Consider the following 24,630-nt stretch of genomic DNA (forward strand, 5'->3'; position numbering starts at 1 on the left):
CATTCAGAAATCTTGAGGGGGCAACATGCCATGTAAGTTACTGTTACACTTGTACAATGATGACAACTTTCATCCAGGTGCTAGTGATTTTTATTGAACAGCAAACACTGTAAAATAGAAAATATAAACAGTCTTTCCTGAGTATCGGCTTTCTGTGTTGCTATTTGGACTGTATTGCGTTTTATGACTGAGCTTGCTTCCTGTTATGCCAAGATTACAGCGCCAAATAATACAGTAACCAATGATACAACTACCACTGTCCTACAGTAAACAAATAATACAACTATTACTGTTCTACAGTTAAACCAATACATAACACACAACAGAACATTTGCAGTTCACAACAATAACAAACTCCATTCTTGCAGCTGCTCCTATAATTTGTCTACTCCCATGTCTATAACTGAGCACTGTATTTATCTGGGTAATAATTTGTGTAAACTAAACATACTAACTATTTGTTGCATTCACCCATTTACACAACGTTTGAGTACTTTAACTGCTCATATTCGTTGTCCCACATATTCGTCACATTAGTTGAACACAATATTTAGATACAACATGTTGAAAATGTTTATAGTGGCTGCTTCATGTCTACAAACCTATGAACTTATTATTCATTCTCATGACACTATAAAAGTTAATGGTAAGGCTACTATCATTGCAGCGCAGCGCTGAAAACTATCATTTACACTCATGCCAAGGGCTCGGTCAACCGCTACGGCAGACATGACATGCTGTATTAGCAGCTGAGGCTAGCGGTAGTAAGCAGCCTAATTTATGGACGTTAACTACATTGTAAAAATATAAATATGGCACCACAGCTCAAGAGTAAACTTAATATAACTATCTGAGGCACTTATGCACTTTGCTCACCTCTAAAATAGAACATATAAACAGTCTTTCCTGAGTACCAGCTTACTGTGCTGATATGTGTAGTGTCATGCGCTTTATGACAGAGCTTGCTTCCTGTTACGCCAGGATTACAACGCTAGTCAGCCTCATTACCAAAACAGACACAGACACCTCCCGACGCAAATGAGTATTGTCCCACAATTACTTCAGGTAAAGCAGGTGAGTCCTTTACCAGTGACACAAAGCATTTTAACCTGCATTAAAGAGAAAAATAATGGTGTGTGTGTGGGGGGTACCAAGTTAATCACAATAACCAATAAAGAAATAATTCTGGACATAATTTGAACTAATAAAATCTTCTGGGTGCCACATAACCACATGATTCATTGTAAAGTTATACAATATGACACTGTCATGCAAACTCAACTGATACCATGCTCTGCCATTCTACAATGGAGTGTGCTCTCGCTCACACCGAGCAGGTGGGCTAATTCGTGGACTGTCAGACCCATGAACAAGTAAGTCTCCACGGCTTGCATGGACAGCTCCAGCGATGGACAACCAACTTGTCCACTGTCACCAGAACTTGCGACTTGAATGTTTAGGTACTTGACAACTTCACACAAGTTCCTGTAAACTACAGGGTCGACCTCCACGTCTGTTGTTTCATTTGAGTAAATTAACTGCTACAAAAATGCTTCCACCCGGAACAGCAGGTAATCCAGGGAAGCATTATCAGCAATATCTGATAACAAACGGAGATCCCTCGAGATTGTGGCCATATTTACCGCCATTGAGAGTCGTGTGGGTGTGGTGACTTCCTCTTGCTGTGGCTGTTTGCAGGCATACCTAGTCGATTTCCACACTCACATGTCGATCAACCAATAGGCAAACAGTTCAACCCAAGACACACTAAGGACCGCCCCCTCATTTGAATAACATTTCCTTCTGCATTTCATGCTGACATTTTCTGCAGCATTAAATGAATACATATGAGTGCAGAGTGCTTTTATTTATTTTTTTAATTTTCACATTTATTTATTTTTAATTTTGGCAGTGTTGGTCCTCCATAACCCAGCTCGACGCATCAACATGAATTTTCATTCTGAACCCAGCCTGCAGCCTGCCCCCGTTCCACTCGCATATTTTTTTCTCATATACAGCATCCATTCCATCAGAATCTAGAACCACTGCAAACACTTTCCACACCACTGATTTCCCCACTTCTCTAGTAGTAAGTCTAGTGATAGTGAATGCACCTACAGCAAGTTTACTTTTCACCCACTCCATCTTCTCTTCAAGGGCCAGGCTAAAGGCACACACGCAGCAACTTCCGGTCTGCCCCGCCCCTCTCCATGATGCATGTTGCAGGCAGCAGCCAGCCAGAGACTCTCTTTCCTGGTGATTTTATTTTTTTGAAAAACGGGCAGCCCAAAGTCAGCCCTTACTTACTTGCATTTTTTTTTTTTTTTTTAAACCAAACCCGGCCCGAGTGGGTCCCACTGTAGTTTTGCTACAGCTCACATCTGCTCCTCACTAACATACTTAATAAAGAATAAGAAGATTATCTTATTTTGTGTGCCTATGACTTTATTTTTGACATGGTATCAAAAGTTGTATCTTTTTCGTTTATTTTTGACTAATACTGTGACAACTCTAGTCTGCACATACACCAAATTAAACTTTCAAGCAAAACATTTGATTTGTAAACATGATTCCTTGAAAACAGACACATGTACTTTCTTTGCTTGAGTAACACAAAGTTTTTTCTAACTGCTGATTGTTGCAATTCAATCTTAAGCAATTTTGAAAAACATGGGAGACCACAAACAGATTTAATAGATTGAGTCAGAATATAAAACCACACACTTGGCATTTATCCTAGTCGTAATTTGTGAGAAACTAGTGTGATCAAACTTAATTTGAGCATTCACTCAGACTTAGTCTGTGTGTCAATTAGCTTTCTGAAACAGGACTGCTCCTCCTTACCTCTGTCCTTCTGGCCTGCATTCACATTGCTCCATGCCTGACCGGGTCCAAACAAACTTAGTGTTTTTCCTTCACTGAACTGCCACATTATGTTATGTCCATATTCCTAGCCCTTGCTTGTGCACATGTAAACATACCATGTTGAAGCTCACCTCTCCCAAATGTGCCAAAGAACAAGCAACATAAAATAACTGTGGCTGATTGACAGAATCATACGGCCCAACTAACCACTATACATTTCTATCACTTATGCTTATTTTTGCCACTACCACTGCAGCTACAACTTTTGACTCTTGTTTAAAATCTAAAATGTGCACATCTATAAACTAGTAAGTATTGAGTGTGACAGATGCAAGATACAATTGTTATCAACCAAAAAACCCAAATGTTCATAACAGAGGAGCTGTTACTCAAAAATCAGCAGCAACCAGTTGCCACCAGTTAAGTGTATTACAATTATTCATTAACAATGTATTATTGCTCAAGATTATATTGTGAAAACACACAACTTTTTGATTGATTTAAAATCCCTTGACATAATGGTTCTGCAGCATGATTTTCATATACTTGACAGTGTAATGTTGGCAGTTTAGTAGACTGCAGAGGCAGAATGTAACTACCTACAAAGTGTTTTCATTAAGTACAATTGGACTGGATTGGGAGGATGTCGTCTCTGCTTTTCGCGGATGACGTGGCCCTCTTAGCTCCATCTGGCCACAACCTCCAGCTCTTGCTGGGACAGTTCGCAGCCGAATGTGAAGCGGCTGGGATGAGAATCAGCACCTCCAAGTCTGAGGCCATGGTCCTCAGCTGGAAAAAGGTGGTTTGCCTACTCCAGGTCGGGGGATAGGTCCTACCTCAGGTGGAGGAGTTTAAGTATCTCGGGTTCTTGTTCACGAGTGAGGGTAGGATGGAGCGGGAGATTGACAGGCGGATTGGGGTGGCATCCACAGTGATGCGGGTGCTAAAACAGTCCGTTGTGGTGAAGAGGGAGCTTAACCAAAAGGCGAGGCTCTCGATTTACCAGTCAATCTACCAACCCTCACCTATGGTCATGAGCTTTGGGTAATGACCGAAAGAACGAGATTGCGAATACAAGCAGCCAAAATGAGTTTCCTCCACAGGGTGGCTGGGCTCTCCCTTAGAGATAGGGTGAGAAGCTCAGTCATTCGGGAGGGGCTCAGAGTACAACTGCTGCTCCTCCATGTCGAGAGGAGTCAGTTGAGGTGGTTCGGGCATCTGGTGAGGATGCCTCGCATACCCAACCGGGAGGAGGCCTCGAGGCCGACCCAGGACACGCTGGAGGGATTATATCTCTCGGCTGGCCTGGGAACGCCTCGGGATTCCCCTGGAAGAGCTGGTGGAAGTGGCTGGGGAGAGGACAGTCTGGGCTTCCTTTCTGAGGCTGCTGCCCCCGCGACCCGGACCCACCGGATAAAGCAGAGGACGACGACGACAATTGGATTACTTGAGTATTTCAATTTTCTGCATAACTGCAATTGAAGGGACTGTATATGATCAGTTTGCCGCATGTTGGATTGTTTTATGACATATAAGTGTTGACACTATGTCTATGACAATTAATTGTTCATTAAATGTACATGTCAAAATAAAACAAATATGACAATAATGACAATATGACTATAATAAATATGACAAATGCAATACCATAGTGTAAATGAACCAATTGTTGGACTTTTACTGAATGTTGAACTTTGTCAACTCCTTAATATTAGAATCTGGATCCATCTAAAAAAAATCCAGCACTAGTTAAACTTAAAAAAAAAAACTTTATCCAACATGTATGACAACTCATCAGAGAATATCAGTTCCACTTAATCATTGAAAAATGTCTTTTCTTACCTCCATGACTAGGAAAACTGAGTTGGGTGTTTCCTGAGAGAGAAAAAACAGAGAAAAACAGTCATTGAAATATATATGTAGTGCATAAAACCAGCTCTATATGTTATGATGGTGTATATTTTTTGTAGGGATCGGTCATTTGATGATCCGTTACTTGTCTTGACACCTTGTTTTTTGACCGTGACAGCAGACTTAATGCACGTCAAACATCTGTAACACATTTAGTAGCAGTTTGACTTTTCCAAATTAGAGCACTATAGGAGATTTACTATGAAAGAGGCTTGCGTACAGGGGAAACATCCAAAAACTGCTGACACCCTTAATGCCCGCAATGAAAGGGGCAAGATACAGTTTAGCAGTTTGTTTAGTAGAGATTTGAAGAGTTTTATGAGGGGACATGAAACAGGACAGTTAAGACAACAGAGCAGCAACCAGTAACATTAAAGCTGACGGTGAACACAGATTAAACAATGAATATCACCTCTCCACTGGCTGTGTCCACACAATAATGTTAATGCCCTCATCTAACAAAACATTTTCCTGAGGCTTTTTATCGAGTACATATTTGTCCGCGACTATAAACAACTCAGCTCCTTCATGCTTTAACCTCTACTTGTTAGCTAATGGTATATAATGCTTTAGCTCCTGCCTGCAAGTCTACATGTGTATAAACTAATCAGTAGTCTGTGCATCCGACATCAGCATGTCTTTTTATATCAACATGAACCTCAGAAACAGCAAGTGAGAAAACTCCTGCAGACAGAGAAAAGATATACCAGATATTTGACAAACAACACTGCATTCAACAATAGCATCAGAATATTTTATGGGCCTCTTGTCTCTCACTTGCTATATTTGGGGTGCCAGCTTGTCACCTATCTTGCTGCAGTGTGCATTATAATATGTAAAATAGAGAGCCTGAGTGGCTTTCTCTCAAACATTATCTTCATATGGTGCACCAACTGCATAGTCCTCAGATGTCCAATATTATGCCAACCCCATTGGCTGGCAATTGTGCCAGCTGCATCTACAATTCTACAATTTCATTTAGCCAACGCTTTTGTCCAAAGCGACGTACAACACAAGCAAGAATTCAGACTTAAGGAAAAACCCATAGTAAGCGCCAAAGTGCTTCAGTTGTGATTTGGTCACAGGTATTGCCATCTAGTGGCAGAAGAAGAGTCGCATAAGATAACATAACATAAGAGGTGCTGGCAAGCCAGCCACACTGCACCCAACACTCATTCAACCAAACCCCCCCAAATGTGATCAGGATTCCTCCTTTCGGCAAAGGCCTATTGGGGGTCTGTCATGCCATTTCACCAGAGGGGGGCACCAGTGCACCTCCACCAATGGAGTCTTGTGTGGTTTTGCCTCTTTCTGCAAACAAAGAAGGTGGGTGAATGTTGAACTTCACCATAGGTTTCCAGAACAATAGACAGAGGGTATATGCTCTAATTCACTATTGCTAGGGCCTCATCGACTTGATCTCTTCCCTGTGGCTACTACTGCAGCATGCCATGCTGGATTTGATGGTAAGGTGGGACAACATCCACTTGCCAGCCACTTTATGAATGAGGCTCATCATTCGTGACCTGTGCTAAAACAACTTTTCCCCAACATGGAATTTGTCAACTGTTTTAAACGAATAGTCTCAGCACACCTTGGAGCCTTTAGACTGTGCAGAACTGAAAATGCTTTCACTTAAGATGGCTCTCTTGTTAGTTCTTGCATCTATTAAAAGGGCCACCAATGTTCATGCTCTCTCTGTGCACGATGGCTGTCTTCATTTTGCCTCTGGGAGTTTGCAGCAGGGGTTTGCTATGGCCAACTTTGGCACGCTTTTGAATGAAAGACACCTAATTTGGTGTGTCTTTTCCTCAGCCGAGCAGTGATCTACCCCCCTCTCTTCTACTGTCCGAAGCATGAAATGTTTCACACAATGTGCACAATGCATGTATTATGCAACTATGTGGATGGTACATGAGGGTTTAGGGAGACTGATCAGCTATTTAAGTCATGGGCAAAACCTCACACTGGGAAGCCTGTCATAAAGCAGTGGCTTTCTTATTGGATAATGGCAGCAATCTCCTTTGCCTGTGGCAGCAAGGAGCTTCAACTCCTGGTTGGTATGCATGCTCACTCCACAAAGAGGATTGCAAAGATGGGCCTTGTTTAGGGGCATCTCTACCCAAGATATATGTTAGGCAGTCAGTTGGGCCTCAACTCATTCCTTTGAAATGTTTAATGCGCTGGATATCACCTTGGCACGTGCTATGTGAGCTCTAATGTAGGCTCCAAGTGTGAGCTCTGTCATGATTTGTCCATCCAACAGTTTGTAGTCAATACAATACAGGAAAAGCAGAGCATCATACACAGAGTCCATAATTAGCAAGGGCCATGGGCCATTAGGCCCCCAATTTAACCAGAAATGCCTCCAAAACCCACGTTCTGGGGGTCAAGAATTGTCCTTAAGTGTTTGCCAAAAACTCATTATTCTCCAGGTGTTATTAACAAAGTTGGGCTGATTACATGAATAAGAGGGTGCACACCCCTGCCTCTCACACACAGACTTGGTTAAGCCAGTTAAACTACCTACCCACCAAGTGAAACAGTCACAGTTCTTCCTCAACTGGCCCACAGTGATGAAGCATTATCCTTATTTGCTTCGGTCATTTCTAGTCTGGTAGCATGCATCTGCCTGAGTAAGCATAACATTACTTGACGTACTATAACATTACTGTATTACCCTCCAACAACTGACTCTGTTAAATACTTAAGCAAGGTAGCTAATATTTAAGCTAGGTAATCCTAACTTTCTTTAGCTTGTTGAAGTTATTTTTTTTATTTCACAAACTAGTTACTATATACTTACCATTGAGGCAAACTGCTCGGTTTTAGTATGCATGCACTGTTGGCTTTTCAGTTCTGTACACTACTTCACTCACTGTGTGAGGTTGCTGTGGAGTGTGACATGAGGAGTCAGAGCGCCCTCTACAGGATACACAAGGACATAATTTGTCCTTGTGTATCCTTTTTTTTATGAAAAAAACACCATATTAACAGCATTTCATTATCGAAAATGACCTGTTAAAATCTGCGTCAATCAGCCAACTTTAGGCCAATTACCAATTATGCTCTAATAGCCATAATCATCTGATTAAATTGGCCAGCCATTCAATCGGTTGGGCCCTAAAAATAACCAAGCTCTAACTACAATTTGTTTTTCATGGCCCCCAATCATTTTGAAAATGCTCCCATGTTTTTAGACTGTGGGGCCAAAATTGCCCCCAAAATATTTTCTTAATTTCATACTCTGACCATACATATGCATGCGCGCATGTGCTGTATATGCTGTATATGTATTATACATGCACACAAACAAACAGGGGCCAAAGGTAAGACATCAGAGGAAACTAATGAACACCAGAGACTGGAGCCTGTTCAACAACAGCAGCAGTATGAAGAAACACAGTTGCCTCAGTTTTGTTTGTTGCATCACTGCAATTAAATTAGATTCATCTCAAGAGGCGGGTGGTTAAAGAAGCACATAGAGTAGCTGCTGTTTGTGAGGACCTAGAGAGAGTAGCAGCTCACACTAAAAATGATGACTAAGGAAACCATTTACAGAGATCAAAGTTTTCTACAAGCCACTAAAACACATTTGCAGCATTTGAAATTTAGTCTATGGACCCTGATGGCTGTTATGTGCCTTGTGTTGCATGTGTGGATTTGTGTCATGACCAGTAGATTGCTGGACTCCAAAGTCTTCGCTTCCAGCACAAGGTATTCCAAAACAAACATGATACCAAAAAACCCTTGTCATAACCTTGCCACACTCTTGTAACACTTTAAATGTGGTGACTGTGAGAAAAATTGAACAACCTTATTCTGTTAAGCTCTGAAAGCTGGTGACAGTCAGACATGGAAATTTTTACTGTGAAATAGTACACAAAAACAAAACAAACAAACAAAAAACATGGCTGCCAACAGTCATATATATATATGAAAAAAAAAAAACTGTCTGGATTGCCATTCAATTATTTCGTAACACTCTAAACTCCAGGCATGCAAAGTGACATAACAGTATGGGGGATGGGAGCAACCAAACTGGAGAGGAGGGAGGTGAAATGCATGAGAGGACGGGTAGGTTTGGCATTTGTGGAAACCCGGCATGCTTATGTCATGCAAGCGAGAGTTATAATTAAAGCTGCAAGCAGCGTTGTTAGGGCCGCGCTGGGGTCAGGCCCTAATTACGCTGCTTGCAGCTTTAATTTGGATTATAATTGGATATTGGAACTGGATTTGAATTTTCATTTTTGCAAAATTGTGGCTCGTAGATGAGGATGTTTATTTTTTTCCAGGTGAGGCAACTACACAATTTGGTACTGCCTGTTTTTACACAGAGCCAAAGAAAATTCGTATGATGTTGCCCCAGCTTATGAAGTAGTATCCAACTGTGGGCTTGTCAGGAGCCACTTAGCCAAAAAATGTTTTACAAGAGCCATGGTGCAAAAACATACCTTTCTTCCTTCAAGTAATATGCATTTGCGAATACGGATAATAGAACTATGTAATTAAGGAAATAAAAGGATGAAGGATAGGGCAGTAACTGTAATCTATCATTATCTCTACAACCATGAAAGTCATTAATAGCATTACGTCAAAAGTATCAGGGAAACAGTGGAAGAATAATTCAGAGATTCTGATTGGCCGACAGACTGGAAATCGTATTGTTGGAATCCTTTAGGAGGCCTAATGACCATTTTCCTGATCCTTTTGACTGTCTGTCTCATTCGGCCAAAGATCAACAACAGGAGACAAGGTAGTTAGCTGCCAGGTTCTAGGCCGTGTATTCTCGATGGAACAGAGTGCCAAGCCACTGCCAGGACATGCCTGTTATGTGCCGTGGAGCTTCTGGTGGAAACCCAATAACTGATAGGACAACCACGAAGACTTACACTGGATCAGGGCTCCAGAGTGATACCTATAAGGTTGCATATGCGACCTAATTTCTTTAAGATGTAAGTTAAAATTTAACGAGGTGGCACCAGCGTGACTTGTGGAGGAGAATAAATTTTTTAAAAAAAACCTCCCTGCCTCAGCCCTGAGGCACGGGCAGCTGTGTTAGTGCATTAATGGTTGTTGTGGTTGATGATACAATATTACTTTCTGGCTCAGTCCATTGAATCCCCTCTCCCTCTCTCTCTGCCAGTCTGTCTGCACTGGTCTGATCACGTGCACCTAATGTACACTCTATGTGCTCACTCATCAACCCCGCGAAAAAAAAAAACAAAAAAACAAAAAAACAAAACAAGCAGCATAGCAGCACACGTGAAGCGGTCTCTTCTGGATTTTTTTGAGAAAAGAAATGTTGCAGAGGAGACAAATGAGGTAGCTGGAGGTGGGTTAGGCGATGAGGAAGGTGGAGAAGAACCGACAAGAATCTTCAATTTCGAGAGTGACGACAGTGATGGGTTGGCGAAAGCAACGGCAGGGAAAAGGAAAAAGTACGCTTTTCAGCCAAAATGGCTGGCGCAGTTCCCGTGATTACGATATGAGGGACAAGCCATGGTGTGTGAGTCAGTGATTGCAGGAAATGTGGCCCATGTGTTGCAGGCAGAACACAATTTGTCACGTCTATGCAGCAGTAAAAAGTTATACAAAAAAAAAAGACAATGCTCTGTAAGTTTATGAGTTACACCTGTGAATTAATGTTGGCATCACTTTAAGTTGAATTGAATAAATGATGCACAGTCAGTTATGTTAAGAATGTTGTCTATGCAGCAGTAAAAAGTTGTAGAAATGAAATTGCACATTAAAATATTTTGCAAATATCAAGTTTGGGTCTTTGTCAGTCTTTACATCAAGGCAAAACTATGCTGTGCAAATTAACACAACTATCATCATGATAAGGTCATGTATTAATACCACGCTATACAAAGAAAAAGGTGGCGCTACCAATTGAAAAGGTAGGTGGCACCAGTGCTACATGTGAAAAAGTTAGTCTGGAGCCCTGCACTGGATTTGTCTGTTGCATGCCAGTTGCGCCGTGGTTGCCCGAGGTAGTCCTGATTGTCATCCATTCTAATTCAGGCCTGAGCCCTGAGGTACTCTGGGACGAAGACCCTATTATGTTTGCTCGACACACTCAAAACACTCATTCTGAAACTGACCCCCTCAACATGCTCGAAAAGTCACCAAATTTTGCACACACATACAGTCTGCCAGAAAAATTGATTATCAAAAAAACTAAATAGCGCCACCTAGGAAGATGAAAACGTGTTTCTGCCCATAAATGCCTCTAGGAATGTCATACACACATGGGACCAACACAGATTTATTCGTCTCATCAACACACACAAATCATACACCGCTAACCTAAATCCAACAGGAAATCCACAAAATGGACAAAACTGTCAAAATGAGGACATTTACACACCCCCAACAAATGCTATCTCCTCCTAGGGCATTAATGGTATCGCTTCAAAAATGTAATACATGACTCAGGACACTATAAGGATCAAAAGTTGTTAAACGTTTTTATAAAACTCACACAGTTTGAATTTTGTAAGCCCTCAAAGTCCGGGACATTTTTCTCAACATACAAATGAAACCAATGGGGAGGCTGTCTCCCCTCATGGTACATACTCTAAAACACAGGCTTCTCACGTCTAAAATATAACTTCCACACCTTCAAAAAACACAACACTGAATTCCAGGCAAAAATCCCTACAAAAATACGATATTACATTCCAATTTTGACCAACGTTGAGCGAGTTGTGACTGTTTTTCACACTAAAACTCACTCTCACATAGGTGGCAGACAGCAGCGGGGAAGGGGCTCAAGGCACAGCTCTCAGCTCTGTACTCACACTTTACATCACACTGAGGCTTCTATCTCCTAAACTACAAGTCCTACCGCTTTCATACATATACCATTGGATTCGGGGAAATATGTGCTACCCAGCTGCAGGCGCAAGGAGGCTCAGGGCCTTACAACGCTGCTTGCAGCCTTAATTAATGATTTGGTTTGCTGCAGCACATATCAGGCACATCCCAGGATACACTCAAAACTCCACTTAGCAAGGAATATGCAACGGTGAAATACAGATGGTTAGACAAGAGAGTAGCTTACATACCAAAGTTCACTGGAAAGAGTGTTGCCTGATAGAGAGAGAGACAGACAGACAGACATAGACACAGACAGACACATCGATAATTCATCGGCAAAGAAACGCGAGTGTTTTGTAATGCCGCAAATATATAAGGGGGAGATGAGAAAGAGTTGCATGCACTAGCAACCACCGCAGATCAAAACAACAATGGCGGCATCCGCTGCAGCAGCATGTGGCGGTAGGATGTATAGTACCATTGCTCTTAAATAAAGCAAAGTAATTTTTAAAAATGCAGAAGAAATCAACTGTGAGAGCAATTATTAGAAAATATAAGACATACAAGATCACTGATGAGCTCCCTCGATCTGGGACTCCACGCAAGATCTCATCCCATGGGGTCAAAATGATCACAAGAATGGTGAGCAAAAATCCCAGAACCACACGGGGGGAACTAGTGTATGACCTGCAGAGAGGTGGAATGACCTTGTCTCCAGTCAGTGAGAATCTACAATGTAAATAGTCATGAAAATAGAGAAAACATTAAATGAGAAGGTGTGTCCAAACTTTTGACTGGTAGTATATACACATATAATGATCAAATTGGTGCCACCCTGCTTCCCGTTGCTGCCACAAGCCCTTTTTAAACACAGAATGCACCAAATTTGCAGCCCGATGGCGGGAATTTGCCATCTTGTCTGTGTGGAATGGAGGCGTAATATTCCTCTTTCCAAAAAGCTGCCACTTGGGTGGGCGTATACATGTGACGTGATGTGCAGCACAAAGTTGTGCATGAACAGTGACGTACAAAATATGTTGGGAGAATATTCAGCCCTATAACAGTCTGGCAAACCTTATAGTGTTCCCAGTCCAACCTCCCTCTGCTGCTGTTGTGGTCACAGACCTGGTGATACTTTTTTCATAAGGTTTTCAATTTGCTGGTTTACTCATCAGCGATAGCTACATCAACCAAGCTCCTCCGAGACCTTTTCATACAATAAGCCATCCTTCATCTTCCCCGTGAGTTGGTTATCCACAGTCCTCTCGGCAGTGATGGTTAAAAGCGCCCTGATGTCAGCGGCTCCCCAGGTGCTCATCTTGCAGAAGTGACAATGCGGGAGAACGGGCAAGCGTTATGTGTATGAGTTTGCGTCATCATCGACACCTCCGCCCACCTCACACCAAGCCGGCCCACTGACGGCTTGGATTTACACATAGCAAAGGAGACGGCAATCAGCGTACCCTCAGAGGAGGAATATTGTCAGGCTAAAACTGCCACACTCTGAAACCTCGGACCGAGCTGCAATAAAGACGGGCGAATTAGCGGCTCAGTGGCCAGTGTGAAAACGCCTATAGTCACACCCCTCCATAAAGGATATGACAACATGTGCTGTTGCCCATGTTTTCTTTTCAGTCCTCATCTGCATTAAGCCCCTTTCACACTGCACCAAAAACGCGGGTCAATGCGGGTTTTTCGGCACTCTGAAAGGGTGGAAATGCAGAGTCAACCGACTTGCCAAGCGACCCGAGAGTTTAGCGGCTCGGCACAGCTCGCCTGCAGTGAAAAGGGCAACCCGCGTCGTCTCAGGTTTCATGCGACCTTCCTGTCGCATCCTGATTTTGCCACTGTGTCAACCATCAAGCTGTCATCGTGGAAAAAATAAATAAATGAAAACAACTTGGGCTGGGCTGAGAGCTGCTCACTCATCTCTCAAAGTTTTGGCCTCTGCCATAAGATCAGTCCTCCTGTTGATGTCCCGTGAACGACAACGCAAACGTTCGACTCAACAACGTCCATGTTGTCGGTTGTTTCCCTCTCAGTGTTCCAGTGCACATTTATGTGTAATGATGACGTTGTCAGCGCGATGACGTATGAGAGAGAAAAACACAAGCACACAGCCTTCACAGGGGGAGTTCAGACCTGGGTTTTTTGGAAGCTTGAATAATGCCCTAATACCCTAATGCCGAGCAAACGCGGGTTACGTTTTTCAGTGTGAAAGGGGTATTAGTCCTGCCTGAATACCTTGTGTAAAATCACTGCTGTCAGAGCTTGTCAATAAAATATGCAGATGCAGCTGCACTTATATTCTTCAAAAAGTGGCAAGGGAGACACTGATGCGCTACAGTGCACATCAGAACATCAAAGATCATGTTCAGCACAACCTGCCAGAATTACTGTGCTACACTATGTCACACTATCTTGAAAATGTGTAAACATGATCCTAGACTTGAAATGAAATTAGATCTGATCAAGATCTGATGCGAGGATTTGTGTGGAAACTACTGAATGCCAAACGTAAGCCCATTTCCTGTCATACACTCATTTGATAAATGAGGAACAACTCTTCTTTAGAGCTGCAAGACTTTTTTGTGAGGATTGGCTCACACATCAAAACAAATCAAAGTTCTGTCAATTTCCATCTCTGAATGCTCTGATTATACACACACAACAACCCTTTTTGTCATTTCTCATCTCAGTCATCCTGACCATCATCTCAGACCCTAGACCAGGGGTGTCCAAACTTTTTTCACTGAGGTCCACATACAAGAAAATATACAAACCACACACTAGAGGTGATAGTGTATTAAAGTTAGCAAAATCAATCAATTGTAGGTTAATTATGCTTGATAATTGAATATGCTTGAAGAAAAGAAAAAAAAACAGCTTTCCACAATGTTTTTTTCATTTATTTTCTTTCAAAAAGGGTTGGCAGCTCATTCTCAAAACAGGCTCAGATTGCTCCTTAGTCAGTATGATGATCCCCTTCACAGCACTGAAGAAAAGGGGGGTAAGGGGATGAGGATATTTCAGACTTGTTATGTATATATGTTATATATATAGGTTATTGGGCTTATTAGCACACCAACTAACGTTAGTTAGAATATGTTATCGACTTTAATTAATGAGTACGAATTTATTAGATAAGGGTTGTTAACATATGAATTATTAATAAATTGACCCTCCCCCCCCTGACGCAGCTAATTCACACATTCCTCATGCAAATCAGGCTGCTGACTGGCCGGCAGACGTAAAGACAAGTAAGCAACAGCATTTAAAACATAGCACAGCCTATTATTTATTGTTTGTCCATGAACACGCATCTGGAACAACTGGATCGGTCACTCATAGCTCCAAGTCTGGGTCCACTCCTGCAAACACTGCTCGATGTCTGCCTGGTCAACCGCAGGTGTCCGAATGTCTGAAGCAGACAGCTGAAGCACCATTTCAGCCTCTTGCTCTGGCGAAAAATCACTTACTGGCCATCTTTTCTCTCGCTCTGCCGCGTTCACCGGGTTCAACAACTAAAGCGCTGCTTTACGCAGCCAAGCTAACTTTACGCAACGCCGGTGCGCAAGCCTCCTGTTTTTGCCCATGAAACCTGATACCCTCATGCCCTGTACCGTTTTTTTCGTCTGTTTATTGGCTAAAAGAATATCTACTTTATATTCGGAAATAATCTCATAGGCTGGTGTCAAGTGTCAATCAAGTGATGCATGGTCCGCTTTGTAAACTGGGGTCTGATTGGGCCTGCGGCTCAACAACCCAGGCACTGATTGGCTCAGTCTATTGATGTGTTCAGCAGACCATCACCGTGACTGAGAAGGAGTGTCGCGGAGATCAAAGTAATACTGGCTGCTGTACTAGGACGAGAGAGGGGGGGACTAGCTAGGTGACTGTGACAGCGGAGCAATGCTAGCACTTCAGTGAACACACTGAAAATAAAGAATGCATCAGGGAATACTGTAAATTCTACTTCTTAGGAGTCTTACGGTGATGACGATGAGAGCACGAAGTTAGTATGTGGGAATTGCTTGCCGGCTGCCTAGCAACATTGTAACTCAACTCCGGCTACAAGTAACTTTATTCATTGTGATTGGGTGTTTCTTGATCATTACACCACCAGGTTTCGAATGAGGTATAATATGATTGGATACATTGTTGCCGCTAAAATCTGTTGTTTACGCGCTGTGCCGGCACTGGTAAAGTGCTGCTTAAGAGGTTGAAGTCAAGTTCCATGTGTGGGGCATATTCCATTATATTTTTAGAATATGCTGTGGGCCAATTAAAATCAGACCACAGGCCGCAGTTGGCCCGCGGGCCGTAGTTTGGACACCCCTGCCCTAGACCCTCAGGTCTCAGACTTCAAAATGTGCATTGCACTTCCTTGAGCAACCAGCAATGCACACACAAAGTTTGTTGATTGGGTGAACATTTGAATTAATCAACACAGAGACAGGAATACAAACATACAAAGATTTCTTGCTCAATTGACAGATGTTGTTCATCGCAACATTTCGTTTATGATTATGGGTAATACCCAAATAGCTGATGTCCCATGTTTATGTGATAATATTAATAGGTTTAGTAAGTTAGAGTTAACTTAATAATCAGCTCATCTTGCTTTAAGTGCCAGACAGTATAGAGCAAAACACACACCCTACATTTTTCTCTAAGGAGAAGATGGCATATTAGGGCCATTGTAGGAAATAAATTCAGTCAGAAAAGGGTACTATATAAACTAATTAAAACTAAAACTAAAACTAACTAAAATTGTGACAAAAAAATCTGATACTCTCAGGGACTGAACTTAGTTACAAGAAAAAATCTAAAATATTGTTTCGTAGTAAAGGAACCACCAAGCTTCACTTTTCAAATTTGGATTGTTGTCAAGTGAGCCGATCAAATAAGCTGTTGACTAAAGGCTAGTCTATTTATTTGCTTTAAACCAATAAAGCCAACAATAATAACCAAAAATAAAGTTGAATTCTATTCTATTCATAAAGCACAGGAAGCATTGTAGTTTGGCCAGCCTCCACATAGCGAACCAGTAAACCAGTATACACTATCAAAGAGCAGCCATGTCTGCCATTAGCCAAAGACATGACACATGAGGGTGCTAAATGATCAACAGTTCAAATCAACATTTCTGTGCAAGAAAAGTGTCCCCTCACTTGCCACAATACAGACCACAAACCAAAGTAAAATGGACACAGAGCCGCACATGAAACTGAAGCAGATATCAGCTAATCCAGAATTTGCAGGGACACTCTTCACATTAGGCTTGTGTAAATTGATAAAACTCTTTAATATGCAGGCCAGTGGTCTTTCAGGCAGAATTGGCCTTTGTAATCTACCCCTCACTAGCAACTCTGAACCTTTAGCTGAGTGGTAACAGCAGTGGTCTGATATGTGATGGAACTTACCTGGACATCGTAAAGTGCCACAATATTTTCATGCTGAAGCTCCTAAGTAAAAGCAGAGGAGAAACAGAAGACAGATTTGAAGGCACTTTAAAATACGATGCACTGGAAGAAACATTTACGAGGCTACAAGAGCTAATAGGTAAGCATTTCAATGAGGAAAGTCAAGGTGCAGTTTCTCACAGGGGGCATGACAGACGAAGAAAAAAATAGTCATGCTCACCTTCAGGATTTTTATCTCTTTGCCAAGAAGAACCTGTGACTTGGACAAGTTCTTCTTATTGATGCTCTTGATAGCCACCTCCCAATCTGTCTTCTAAACAACAAAAATAATAGGATGGAGAGAAAATAAACTATTATAATTAATATATTAATTTAGTACAAGAGTTTAATCTGACATCAACTTAATCCCATAATCAATATTTTTCACCATCATTAAATCTAATGGAAATATTCAAACCTACATTGTGCAAACCTGTCTATCAAAACTTTTAGACTCCCCCAAGGCACTTGCAGAAAAATTTGGATGGGTTAAATGCAGAGGACAAAAAAAACAATGTTCAATGACAATAAAGACAACTACTTCCTCAGTCCATCAGTGACACACAACTTCAGGACCCACTACTCCCCTGTTAAACTATACATTGCTGCCTTACAAAATGTACAGTATGACCATGCCCTATGGTTGTATGCCTCTGACAATCCAAGTTACAGTTGTTTGTCCAAATTATATTTTATGAGGAGCAGACTTAAGAGAAACTCTGCCTCATATTTTTATATAACTGAACGTCCTTCCGTGCATTCAAGCCCTCACCAAAAAAATACACAATTATCATCAAGTTCATTGCTGCCAGTTACATTTCTCTTCACAAGTCCAAACCCAGGGATATTTGTATCACAACTGAATGCAGAGTTGACGCAATGTCCTTGCAGTGACCTTGCGGACCCCTAAATATAGGAGTAAAGTTTCACAAAAATGCAAATAAACTGTGCAAAGTTGAGAGTCATGACACTCTAGTGAATGACTTTAAGGAGCTCTTGAGTTCTTTAAAGCCTTTCTAGAGCCTTTAAAGCTCGAGTCACATTGCCCGCACCATACACGGTGTTAACAGTACACTGCTTCCCCTTCCTGAGATGGTGGACGGTTTTCCAGATCAGGGGATGGTGGTCCAAAACCTCTTCAAAGCCATCCAGAAGTCATTCTCTGTGGCCCTGCCGAACTCCTCCCATGTCTGAATTTTTGCCTTGGCAACCACCAAAGCTGCACACTGCTTGGCCTGCAGATACTTGTTAACTGCTTCTTCATTCCCATGGGCAAAAAGGACTCCTTCTTTAGCTTGACAGTATCCCTCACTGCAGGTGTTCACCAACAGGTTCTGGGATTACCACCACAACAGGTGCCGACCACCTTAGGCCAAAGCTCCAATCAGCCGCCTCGACAATGGAACATGGCCCACTCAGACCCAATGTCCACTGCCTCACTCAGAACATGGTTGAAATTCTCCTGTAGGTGGGAGCTGAAACTACTTCTGACAGCAGACTCTGCCAGACGTTCCCAGCAGACCCTCACAATCCGTTTGGGCCTGCCCGGTCTGGTTGGCGTCCTCCACCACCATTAGAGCCAACTCAAACAGGTGGTGATCGGTTGATAGCTCCACCCCTCTCTTCACCCAAGTGTCCAAGACAAGATGCAAGTCCAACAACATGACAATGAAGTCGATCACTGAACTGCAGCCCAGGGTGTCCTGATGCCATGTGCACATGTGGACACCCTTATGCCTGAACATGATTATCGTTATGGACAATCTGTGACTAGCAAAAAAGTCCAACAACAAAGCACCACTCGGGTTAAGATCGGGGGGCCGTTCCTCCTGATCACACCTCTCCAGGTCTCACTGTCATTGCCAACGTGAGCATTCAAGTCCCCCAGCAGAAAAAAGAAATCCCCAGAGGGGGCACTCCCCAGTACTCCCTCTAGGGAATCCAACAGACATAGACAGCCAACTACGGTAAATTTAGAGTATCCAATTAGCTAAGGCCCCATTTGCATGTCTTTGGACTGTGGAAGGAAGCCGGAGGACCCTCAGAGAGAACCCACACAGGCACAGGGAGAACATGCAAACTCCACACAGAAAGATCCCGTGCCCAAGCCAGGACTTGAATCCAGAAACTTCTTGCTGTGAGGCAACAGTGCTGACCACTGTACCACTGTGCCACCCCTCACAGTGAACACAGGAAGGAATCACAAGTAGCATATGGATTTTCAGTGTCATTGTTTGAGGAAAATATCCTGGGCCTCTATGAAAGGCAATTTTAATTTCAAATCCTCATGCACCCAGAAGTGAAAGAAGTAAACCGTTCCTTTAAAAGTAAAAGAAGAATTTCTTGGATATAACATAACTCTGGTAAAAAGTCTCCATTTAAAATTCTACCTATAGGTATTAGATACTGAGTTTACTTAAGCTTCAAAAGTAAAACGTACAAATTCTGCATATATGTGTATTCTTGTGCATGGAATTTTCCAACTCTTGAAACACGGACCTCTATAGGTCATGTTAATGTGGTGTGCGTTCCAGTTGTGCTGCCCTGTCTGTGTCCTCCTGAAATTGTTAGGTTTCAGATTTGAAAGTATATCTTCATCAGATTTTTCCACATTTTCTAAACAAAATCTTGATCTTAAAATTAACTGCTATAAAAACAGAGACATAGACAGACAACTACGGTCAATTTAGAGCAGGGGTGTCAAACTGATCCAGTGAAGGGCCGGTGTGGCTGCAGGTTTTCATTCCAACCAAGCAAAAGCAACACCTGATCCAACAAATGAGCTGTGTGGACACAGCTTGATTGATTTAAGTTGAATCAGGTGTTGCTTTTGCTCAGTTGGAATGAAAACCTGCAGCCACACTGGCCCTTTACTGGATTAGTTTGACACCTGTGATTTAGAGTATCCAATTAGCCTAGTCCCCAATTGTATGTCTGTGGACGGTGGGAAGAAGCTGGAGTACCCGGGGAGAACCCACGCAGGCACGGGGAGAACATGCAAACTCCACACAGAAAGACCCTGTGCCCGAGGCGGGGCTCGAACCAGGAACCTTCTTGCTGGAACGCGAATCTTTTTTTTTATTCCACAATTTTAACTGCAGAACACAAGATGTCTCCCAGTATCTAAGTCTACGCTCACAATTTCTGACAATGCAGACATACATTATAACTGTTTGATTTTGAACTCAGATCAGCTTCCAAAAGATTTGTAATGTTACACATCATGCCTGGAAAACTGCCTTTTATAATCTGATTTTCACTGAGCACAGAGAAAATGTATAATTTCACCAATGAATGTGATAATTGCCTTCCACTGTAAAACTCTGCACATCAATCAGTCTACACAGCAGATTTCAACACAGGTTTAATGATACCTGATGTTTTTTGTGTATCGCAGGTGATCTCTGCAATCTACACTCAGCGTCCAAATATCAGTTTGGAACAATTCTATCTGCAATGTGGTCTAGAAGTATTGCCATGGCAGCTATAATTAGTGCTGTGGGAATTTTCCAAAACAAATACGAAACAAGATTCAGTGCTTCCTATATTAGCTGCTTTAGCATCGGATACTGTGAGGGTTCTGCTTTGGCTTATGGATTTGTTGCCAGAAATAATTGTGGAATACATTTCATTTCATTTTACAAAACATCATCTTTAAGTCAATTCAATTAAATTTTATTTGTATAGAGCCAAATCACAACAAAAGTTATCTCATGACACTTTACAGGTAGAGCAGGTCTATTACCACGCTCCTTACACCCAACAATTCTCCATGAGCAAGCACATCCTGCAACAGCGGTGACGAAAACCTTCCTTTTAACAGGCAGGAACATCAAGCAGACCCAGGCTCAATGGGGACGGCCTTCTGCTTTGACCGGTTGGGGGGAAAGCGAGCAGGAGAGCGGGGCAGAGACAAAGACAGATAATGGAGGAAGACAGATGTGCAGAAGGAAAGAGTGGGACAGAGATAAAGAGAGAGAGCAAAGGAAGAGACTGATGGACAGACGGGGATGTGAGCAGGTGGAGCTACGAGTGGCAGCTTGAGCCTCTTCAGGTCTGCAGCCTCCTCCAGCAGCACCCGGGATCTGGGATGAGGGGAGCCCGAAGGCTCCGGAGAAGAAGACGAGTTAGTAATATGTATGAGTATGATTTATGTATGACAAATATAGAAGGACAGAGAGGAGTAGAGAGAAGCCCAGTGCACCATGGGAGATCCCCCAGCAGCCTAAGCCTATAGCAGCATTTCGAAGGGCCAGCCTAAGCAGTCCTAACTATAAGCCTAATCAAAAAGGAAGGTCTTAAGTCTGCTCTTAAAGGTCGAGATGGTGCCTGCATCCCGGACTGAAACTGGGAGACGGTTCCACAGGAGAGGAGCCTGACAGCTGAAGGCTCTGGCTCCCATTCGATTTTTGGAAACTCTAGGAACCACCAGTAACCCCGCATCCTGGGAGCGAAGGGTTCCAGCTGGATAATAGGGGACTAGGAGCTCTGTCAAATATGAAGGTGCCTGACTGTTGAGGACTTTGTATGTTAGAAGGAGAATTTTTAATTCTATTCTGAATTTGATAGGGAGCCAATGCAGAGAGGCCAGTACAGGAGGGACATGGTCTCTTCTACTAGTTCTCGTCAACACGCGGGCAGCAGCATTTTGGACCAGCTGGAGAGTCTCTAGGGACCCACTGGTGCAGCCTGATAGGAGGGAATTGAGGTAATCCAGCCTGGAAGTGACAAAGGCATGGACTAGTTTTTCTGCATCCTTTTGAGACAGGATGTGTCTGATCTTAGCAATGTTTCATAAATGAAAGAAAGCAGTCCTAGAAATGTGCTTAATGTGGGCATTAAAGGACAGATCCTGATCGAAGAGAACTCCTAGTTTCCTTACGGTCGTGCTGGGGGCCAAGGTAATTCCTTCCAGGGAACCTATCTCATTAGATAGGGTGTCTCTAAGATGTTTTGGGCCCAGGACAATGACTTCGGTTTTATCGGAGTTTAATAAAAGGAAATTAAGGGTCATCCAAGTTTTTATCTCCTTTAGACAGGCCTCCAGTTAAGTCAGCTGATTTATTTCATGTGGATGCCTTGATAAGTACAGCTGTGTGTCGTCAGCATAACAGTGAAAATTAATTGAGTGTTTCCTAATAATGTGACCGAGAGGAAGCAGACAAAGTGTGAAGAGGATTGGTCCAAGCACAGAGACTTGTGGAACACCATAACTGACTGCAGTGGTTTCCGATGGTTTGTCATTAGTAAGAACAAACTGTTGCGGCGAACAGCGGATGCGCGACTGCGGTGGCCCCTGACGCGCAGGAGACGGGCCAGGCCCTGTTCAGAAGGTGGTGGATTTTATTATTGGTGTTTTTAGGGCATTTTCCCACCTATCTTCACGTGGGTGACAAAAGTGGATTTTTTTTATAAAGATTTCAGCACTAGTTCGGCCTGTCAAAATCCTGATTGGGGCCAGTTTGGTTGTGTTCTCTGCAGCAAGAGCGCACCTGGCGCGCTCAGCTGGAGCGAGTCCGATAATTATAAATGTGGTTCAAACAATTTAGGTTGAGACGAAGGACGGCACTGGCAGAGCAGACGCAGGTCTTCATTCCACCCGCAGAGCTGTAGAACATGTATTATGTCAAGGACTAAATGGACAGCCGGTAAGGACCCCTTTTGTTCTCTGCATGACCTTTAGAAACTTGTTGCGCTGTTGTTGCAATGAGATGCATGGGCAGTTGTGGGTTGTTGCATCGGGGTTTGTACAATGCTGGATCAATGGCTGCTTATGGGGGATTGGTGATGGTTTTTTTTTTAACATGTCCTGGGATTGGAGGAAGTTTTGTCGTTTATCCATTGGGTATTTATTAATTGGTGTGTAAGGTTGTAAAGTAATGATTTAAAGATTTGAGAATTATTAATTGTGTCAAATTGATTATTGAGGGTTTTAGGAGTATTCACTTTGTGGGTAATCGGGGTCTGTAGATGGTAACCATGTGGTTTGTCATTTAAGGTTTTTCACCTGAAACTGAGAGTGAAGCTGAAACCGAACCGAAATACAAGCATCTCCTTGACCACTACTTCACCAGCCACGACCACTGAAAAAAAAGAAGAAAAAAAAGGAGCTGTTCCTTCTGAGAAAAAAAATGAAGAAATAAAAACGAGAAAAAGCAGTTTGGTTTTGAGTGCATTCCTGCCTGATGTTCTTGATTGGTACAACTCTCATTCAAGTGTGGGGAAAACAGCAAAAAGAATAAAACACTTGACACAGCCTGAGATCGACCTAGTAAATATGACCTGAACTGCTTAAGTGCAGTTCCTCTAATGCCAATGACATGTTCCAGTCTCCGTAGAAGGATATTGTGATCAATGGTATCAAAAGCTGCACTAAGATCTAATAAGACCAGCACAGAGACCAGTCCCTCATCTGATGATAGTAGGGGGTCATTGCTAACTCTGACTAGTGCTGTTTCTGTGCTATGATGAATCCTGAACCCTGACTGGAAATCCTCTAATAGGCTGTTGCTATGGAGAAAGTCACACAGCTGTTTAGCAACAGCTTTCTCCAGAATTTTGGAGAGAAAAGGAAGATTTGATATTGGTCTGTAGTTGGCCAAAACTTCTGGATCCAGGGTTGCTTTTTTGAGAAGGGATCTAATTACTGCCACTTTAAAGGACTGTGGAACGTAACCAGATAACAGCGACACATTGATCATATCTAAGAGGGAGGTGCTAACGAGGGGTAGAGAGTCCTTAAGTAGCGTGGTTGGGATGGGGTCTAGAAGACAGGTGGATGGTTTAGAGGAGGAAATGATTGAACTGAGCTTTTCAAGGCTAACGGTAGAAAAACTGTCAAAGTGTACGTCTGGTCCTCCAGAAGCCTCTCAGGCTTCTGAGGCTATAGGTGCCATGTTGTCAGCTGATGGCAGGAGGAGGTGAATTTTCTCTCTAATAAGGACAATGTTGTCATTAAAGAAGTCCATGAAATCTTTGCTGCTCAGGGAAACAGGAATGCTTGGTTCAGTAGAGCTGTGGCTCTCTGTCAGTCTGGCTACAGTACTGAAGAGGAACCTGGGGTTATTCTTGTGTTCCTCTATTAGTGTCAAGTAGTAGGCTGCTCTCACTATACGAAGGGCTTTCTTATAGCTTTTAAGGCTGTCTTGCCAGATGATGTGAGACTCCTTCAGTTTGGAGGAGTGCCATATTCTCTCTAACTTCTGGGTTTTTTGTTTAAGCTGTCTGGTTTCTGAATTGTACCAAGGTGCTTGTTTCCTTGGCTTTATAGATTTAGTTTTTAGTGGGGCAAATGAGTCCAAAGTTGATCCTAAGGTGCCCGTTGCACTGTCGGTAAAATTATCAATTTGGGAGGGACTAAGGTTGACAACATTTTCCTCTGTAACAATGGGACATGACACTGAATTAAGCACCACTGGAATCGCTTCCTTAAATCTAGCTACAACCTGATCAGATAAAAATCTGGAAACCATTGTTTTCCTGAGTGGAGTGTAGTTGATTAGTATAAATTCAAAAGTGATTAATTGATGGTCTGATAAAAGCACGTTCTCTGGAAATACAACTA

At 42.6% G+C, this 24,630-nt stretch overlaps 1 protein-coding gene across 2 annotated transcripts in view; it reads right to left on the reverse strand.

The window, feature by feature from the left end:
- ulk2 (unc-51 like autophagy activating kinase 2) overlaps positions 1–24,630 on the reverse strand; it is an 81,888-nt gene that overhangs the window by 48,749 nt on the left and 8,509 nt on the right. For both annotated transcript variants that reach the window (XM_086216147.1, XM_086216146.1), the window contains exons 2-4: positions 17,248–17,340; positions 17,028–17,069; positions 4,708–4,740 (exon numbers count right to left, since the gene is read on the reverse strand). In XM_086216147.1, the coding sequence (XP_086072273.1) occupies positions 4,708–4,740; positions 17,028–17,069; positions 17,248–17,340 (168 nt within the window). The remainder of the gene's footprint in view (positions 1–4,707; positions 4,741–17,027; positions 17,070–17,247; positions 17,341–24,630) is intronic.

This window comes from Aulostomus chinensis, chromosome 10 (assembly GCF_037954235.1).
Source record: "Aulostomus chinensis isolate RoL2024-O1b breed Wild chromosome 10, RoL_Achi_v1.0, whole genome shotgun sequence".
Classification (NCBI taxonomy): Eukaryota; Metazoa; Chordata; class Actinopteri; order Syngnathiformes; family Aulostomidae; genus Aulostomus; species Aulostomus chinensis.